Source organism: Eschrichtius robustus, chromosome 6, assembly GCF_028021215.1.
Source record: "Eschrichtius robustus isolate mEscRob2 chromosome 6, mEscRob2.pri, whole genome shotgun sequence".
NCBI classification, from domain to species: domain Eukaryota; kingdom Metazoa; phylum Chordata; class Mammalia; order Artiodactyla; family Eschrichtiidae; genus Eschrichtius; species Eschrichtius robustus.
The window spans coordinates 13,049,559-13,056,255 of record NC_090829.1 but is presented as its reverse complement, the minus strand read 5'-3'; the positions used below and the strand labels follow the sequence as shown (position 1 = coordinate 13,056,255).

The following is a 6,697-nucleotide window of genomic DNA, read 5'->3' as shown; positions in this document are numbered from 1 at the left end:
CAGCGTTCACGTCCCTTTCATGAACAGACCGCATGTTGTTATTTCCTGTTTACTTCAGTGAATTGGAGGCGATCCTTCCACTCCTTTGCCCTCAACAAGCACATGGCTCACTCACCTGCTCGCCCCTCCCTGTTACCTGGCCTCTGCCTACATCCCCACCTGGAACCAGTCCTGGACCGCAGGAAGTTGGGAATGGATCAGTCTGTTCTTTAGTGGCCAGGAGAGCCTGGGGGGCTGTGGCTGTGGGTAACAGCCGTCCTCCCGGGGCTTTTCCAAGGGCTGTTTTATAATTACTGAAAACCCCACCAGGGTCATCTGAGAAGAAAGAGAGAAGTCCTTGCCACTGCATCCCCTGGGAATGCCTGTGGAGGGTAACAGGCCCCGGGGGGTAGGAGGGGGCAGCGCTCATATGCGCATCAGGGTGAGCAGAGCACTTGGCAGGGGTGGGGCGGGGATGGGGGAGAAGGCCCCAGAAGGCAGCTTCATCTCTCTGCCTCTGGCCTCTACCAGGCTGCCTTTACCTGGAAGGAACGTGAACGTCCATGTTCCTGCCTCTTGCAGAGTTAGGGGGCGAGGCCATGTGGTTTCTTTTCCTGGGAGTTTTCTGTGGCCTTAAGTCCACGGTGGGTGTTCCTCTTTCCTCTGCCCTGCCCATGCCCTGTCCTTCCTCCTCAGAAGTGAACGTGTTTTAAATATAACCCCCCACCTCCTGCTCACTGCCTGTCCCTGAGGAGGGCCAAGGTACAGCGTTTGTTAGCTGGGCTCAGATTCTGTCGCCATTCACTAATTTCGTCAGATAAAATTTCTGTTTTTTTTCTCATGTTCATTTGTCTGTGTGGAGGGGACGGTTTGGAGAAAAAAGTTTTCTGTGCAATAAACCAAAGTCATAGGACCCCCGCCTTCCCTCATCTGCACGTCTGCCCTGGTCTGGTTTACTCAGCAGCCTTTGGCCTGAGTAACTGTGAAGGTGGCGGCCACTCTCCTCAAATGTTTCTGCTCAAAGCAGCAGCTTTGCCAGAAATTGGATAACCAAGGAGACTCTGGCTCCGGACAGCATGGGGCCCAAAAGTGTGAATTCAGCACCAGCCGCCGCAGCCGCAAGGAAAAAGCAGAGAACTGAGAAGTGCGAGCATCTTGCTGACTCTGCTGAGAAAGGCAGAAATAGGTGTTTGGGGGGATGCAGCCGGGGCCACTCACCTCCCATGAAACAAAATGCGAGAGGGGCCAGCATCAGGTGGAGACCGTGCTGGGTAAGTGCTGCCTGCTTTACCCTCCCCACAGGAACCACAAACCCAGCGGCTCAGAGGAGGAAGAGGTCAGGTGCTGGCTGAGTCACCACCGCAGTTAATGGGGTCAAGGATTCCACGGAGCTGCCCGGCTTCTCTCTCCCCTTGATGACTGGTTTCTCCAGGCCAAGCGGTTTCCTCATACTGCAGCAGGAAGGTACTGGATAAGAGGGGAGAGACCAGAAGCAGGTGTGCCATCACCTCCCTGCCTGCCTGCAGATGGGAAGATGAGGCAGGCGAAACGAACACAAGCCACAGAAAGATGAACACTCTAGGGGGGCTGGCTGAGACGGCACCCTCTCACTGGGAGAGTGCGTGTGGGGGTGATACAGGGGATCCACAGGCTGTCCCCCTCAACAATCCCCAGAGCCAAAAAATAAGAAGATTTAGTATAAACAAAAAGGCAAGCTGACAACTGCACTGCCAGGAGGCTCTGACGTGTCGGGACAGCCCAGCAGTAAGATGCAGTCTGTAAGGGCTGTGAAGCAATGTGCGCGGCTGGGCCCCGGGCCGGGTCTGCACAGGCCCAGCTCCAGGTAAGGTAAGAGGTGCCATCACTCTGATCCCGCTCGGCCACAGGGTCCTTGCCTCCTCACAGGGATGAGCGAGGGCTGCGGGACACACAGCACAGATGGAGCGGGTGCGGGCTGTGCCCTGGGAGGCTCTCAGGCATCCCTTCCCCCGGCCTGCCTACCTGGGGAGCTGACGGAGGGTCAGGGCCAGGTTAGGAGACAAAGGACAGAGTCGGCCACCTCTCCAGGCACCTACCTGATCTCCACAGCTGCTCCCACCCCCACTGCTTCAAAGGCCAAGAGCTGCCACCCATCCCCACCCACCCCTTCTTCACAGCCCTCTCGCCCAGGGCTCCTGCCCTGTCAACACCCTCCTTCCCCTCCTGGAGCCTCGCTGAGGACTCGGCTAGTAGCTCACACCACCTTCTCCAGCAGCCGTCAGTTTCTGGCTTCATCACATGGACCTTGACTTTCCCATGATGGCTCCACCTCAGCTTCAGAAACACCCTCTCTGGCTCAAGTACCCCTCCCCACCCACCGCAGCCCATGCTGGAGTCCTACCTCACCAAGACCTCCAGTTCACTAACCCCTCCGGGGTCACCTCCTGCCTTCAATTCCCGTCTTATTCAGGTTAAACCTTACACCCCACAGTCCAGCATTACGTCTCCTCTAATCTCAGCCCCCTTGCCCCTCCTCCCTTGTGCTCCTCTGGGAAAGGTCCAGCTCTGCCTCAGTGACCTTGTCCCACCTGAACGCAGCTGTGGGGGAAACACGTGTGTGTGTGTGTGTACACCGTCCCCCCCAAGATGTGGTACATCTGAGCACCTAGATCCTGGTCTCACAGCTCAGCCCCGCCTGCCCTTCTGCGTTTCTGTAATCGACTTGCTTTCCCAGGTGCGGATGAAGGACTGCCTCACGCCCTCTGACAGCATCCTCCACCCACGTCCAGCCGACGGTCTCACTTCCTTTCACCAGGAAGAGATTACAGCTCCTTCAGCCCACCACTAATTGAGCCCCTCCTCCTCTATACTTTCCCCTCCTCTTCTTGAGCCCATTGTGTTGCAGGACTGGCTGTCCTCCTCTCAGAGGGCTCAGCCCGCCTCCTTTTTCACGACTGTGCCCCTTCAGGAACCCTCTCTCCACTCTCCACCTTGACTGTTCCCATCGACACCCAGGCTCTCCCACTGCAAACCCTCCCTGACCTGACAGCCCTCTCCACTTCTCACCCCATTTCTCACACCCTCTGGACCTGCTTCTCACTGTCCACCCCACCACCACCTACTCACTCAACCAACGCCCACCCCTTCCTGAAACAGCTCCCCTCCAGGTCATCCAAGACTCCACGCTAAGAAATCCAAGAGACAGTTCTGCCCTCCTTTCACCGAAACGCTCATGAGAGCTTGGCATGTCCACCCTTTTCAAGCAGCTTCCTCTCAACTCCTTGTCCTCCTGAACGTGTCCTGCTCCCCCCACCAGACTTTCAGGGCTTAGGGCCCTGCCCTGAGTCTTCTTCTCTTTTCTCTCTCCCTGGATGACCCCATCCAGTATGAAGTATTGCCACACCATTTTTATGTGGATGACTCACAAATTTAGGTCGCAACACCTCCAAAATGACCTTGATTCCATCCCCTCCAAAAGCCTGTGTGGTCTCCCTTCCAGCTTTGCCAGGCTTTCCCTTCATCCGTAAGTTGAACACCTTAGGGCACCAGCTGAAAAGTCACCCTTGAGTCCTCTCTCTCCTCACCCCACCCTCTAAGCCAGCCCATCAGAGGGCCTGTCAATGCCGCCACCACCATCTCTCAAGGGCTCCCACTTCTCTCCACCTCCTCTGCCATCCAGGCCCAGATCAGCACCACCTCCCACTTCCCCTCCTACCCACTTCCAGTCCATGCTCCACACACCTTGCCCCGACCATGGCCTGTAAGGCTCTGTACCATCTGGCTCCTGCTTCACCTCCCCTTGCTTACTTTAGTCTAATTACACTGGCCTTTTGCTGCAAATTCTCTGCTTCCCCTTACCCCCCGCTGCCACCCCCAATTGAGAAATGGAGTCTCACTCCCTACCTTTGTTCTGGGATAATTTGCCAAGATTCGTTCCCAGAGCCTTAACACGTGCTCCTCCCTGGAACACCCAGAATCCTCTCCCCACACTCCTCCCTGGCTGTCCTTTCCATCCTTCAGCCTAAATGCTCTTCACAAAGGCCCTTCTGGACCACCTCAACTAAAAGTGAAAGATACCAAGGTGGGACCTGTAGCAATCCTTTATTTCCTTCTTAACACGGACATAAATAAAACAAGTAAATAAGCATCATAATTTAATTAATCTTATCTTCCTTTCTAGAGCAGTGGTTGGCAAACTGTGGCCCACAGGCTGGCCACATCCCTTTTTAAATGGTTTTATTGGAACACAGCCACACCCACTGATTTATGTATTGTCCACTGCTACTTCTGACTTGGCAGAGTTACGCAGTTGCTACAAACACCATGTGCCCCACCAAACCTAAAATATTTACCATTTGGCCCTTTAAGAAAAAGGTTCCTGGCCGCACGGAGAGCAGTCTATGGCTCTCACATCCCTAGATCACCAATATCTCATACAGCTAATTTGTTGAAGGAATTGAAGGGCTTTGAGGCCCGGCTATAAGCCCTTCTTTACTGGGAGACTCTTTTTTGTTGGGGCAGGTCTAGATCAGGGCTGGGCCAGCTCCCTTCACTGTCCCCAGAGTCTAAGGGATCCCAAGTGAAAGCCCTGGAGGAAATGCACCAGAACCCAGGAGTCTCGAGTCCAAGGTCAGTCCAAGGAGGCCAAACCTTTTCCTCACCCCTTCTACCCAGTTTCAGAAGAGGGCAGGGGGTAGGTTAGGGCCCTCTACCACACTTTCGGGGGGGGTACTGCTCTGGCCAACCCCCAGGCAAGGATGCAACTACTTTCAGGGGGAAAACGGGTCCTCTGCTTCTCTGTCCTCCCCAACAACCATGGGCTGGGCTAGACCCTGGGAACAGCCATGTAGGAGTGTGGGGAGAGACCCTCCCTGGTTCAGAAGCTCCTCCCCAGCAAGGAGATGGGTATGGCGACAAGCTACGCCCCACATGTGCCACTTCCTGCTTAAACTGGACATGGCGAGGGATGGGAGAGGCATCAGCTTATGTGTGAGTGCGTGTCTGGGGGTCACTAGGCTGTGTGTGCGCACATGTACAGGGAAGAGGCAGGCTCTGTGAATCTGTCAGGGCGCCCAGGATGAGCTGCGGACTTTTGCCACTGATGCCATGAGTCACCACGGTCTGCTCAGAACACACTACATACCTTTCCCTTTTAATCTGTTATCATCTATCAGGCCCAGGCCCAGAGGAGAAAACATCCCCTTTTTCCTCCCTCCCTCCCCAGTACAAAGCCCCTGATCTCAGGCAGGTTCCATGGGTTCGTGGAGGGCAGCCGCTAGGGACGAGCTGAGAACTTAAGGCGTGCGAAAGAGCCAGGTTCCAGCAGTCCGAGGTTCTGGAGGGCTTCCAGCAGCTGTTCCCGTGCATTTCCAATAAAGGTATTCTCCAGGAAGGCAGGCAGGCCTCCCACACCATCCCGCAGGGTGTACAGGGGCACCCGTACCAGGCCCAGCACCTGGAAAAGAAAGGAGACATGAGACTCTGGGAACGCAGGGAGCTCGTCCCAGCCAGATCTTTCTAGATCAGAGGTCTCACCCCTTTATCAGTCCAGCAGAACCAGGCCTGAGGATGCACACCTCTGTGGCCCTAGAGGGCCCAGGTCTTTGCAGACAAATGACCCAGGTCATGCTCTCCAGCTCCGCAAAAGCTAACCCTTCCCACATCACTGTAGTGGCTCCTGCCTCCGGGATGCACCCTGGGCCCTACGCCAGTAGTCGTCAAAATGCGGTCCCCGGAGCAGCCGCATCAGCACCATTTAGGAACTTTTGAAACACGCAGTTCTCAGGTCCTTCTACCCCTCCCCCACTGAGCTGGCAATTCTGGGAGTGGGGCCAGTAATCAGTTTTAATGAGCCTCCCAGATGATTCTGATACCCGCCAAAGTTTGAGAACCATCGCCATACACAATGTCCCCCTCTCCCCTCGCCTAAGTGCCAGGGTTTTCCCACAAAACATCAGGCCACTTCTCCTACGCAAGAAAAACAGGGGACTAAGGTGCAATGCCTGCCACTACCAAGGGGGAGTAGAAGAGTAACTTGGGTGGGTGTGTTCTACAAAGACAACTGTAGAGGCTTGTGAAGTGGGGAGGGGGTTAGATCTCTGCAGGGAGACCAGGTTGGCTGCAACTAGTCACCCAGACCCCAACTACACGAGGAAACTTCGGGACAGGCCTTCGGGAGCTGGAGGACGCGGGGTGGGCTCCTGGGCTGGCCCCACCTCCAGCCCGTGGTCCCGGGCGCGCGGCGCGCCCATCTCCACCGCAGTCAGCTGCTCCAGGGTCAGGCACTTTGCGTAGAAGTGCGCCACGACGCGCGGCCGGGACCCGGCGTGCGAGCTGCGGTAATCGGCACGCTCCACGCGGAAAGAGGCCGTGGCCTCGCCCAGTTCCTCGCCCAGCTCGCGGTTCAGCCCGGCCTCCAGGCTGCCGTCCCGCAAGTCCACGAAGCCGCCGGGGAAGCCCAGGCGCCCGTCAAAGCGCATCTGCATCTGCGGGAGAGGGAAGCGGAGATGGCCGGGGGCGCCCAAGGCGGCGTTGGCCGCGGGGCGGGGGCGGGCGGTGGCCGGGCGCGCCCCTTCCTCACCAGCACGGCGTAGCGCAGCGGGATGCGGCCGAAGAGCAGCCCCGGGTCCGGCGCGTAGAGCAGCGCGTGGCACGCGTGCCGCCAGCCCGGCCCCAGCTGCAAGGCCTCCGCCAACTCCAGCCTGCGCATCCCGGCCATGACCGGACCTCCCCGCTCGGC

General features: G+C 57.1%; 1 protein-coding gene across 1 annotated transcript; it reads right to left on the bottom strand.

The window, feature by feature from the left end:
- Window positions 1-4,051: 4,051 nt before the first annotated feature.
- On the bottom strand, window positions 4,052-6,697 carry NUDT16 (nudix hydrolase 16). The gene is made up of 3 exons (XM_068545911.1): window positions 6,539-6,697; window positions 6,174-6,443; window positions 4,052-5,413 (listed from the first exon to the last, which is right to left on the bottom strand). The coding sequence occupies exons 1-3, from the start codon at window positions 6,674-6,676 to the stop codon at window positions 5,234-5,236; spliced, it is 588 nt and encodes a 195-aa protein (XP_068402012.1). The 5' UTR covers window positions 6,677-6,697; the 3' UTR covers window positions 4,052-5,233.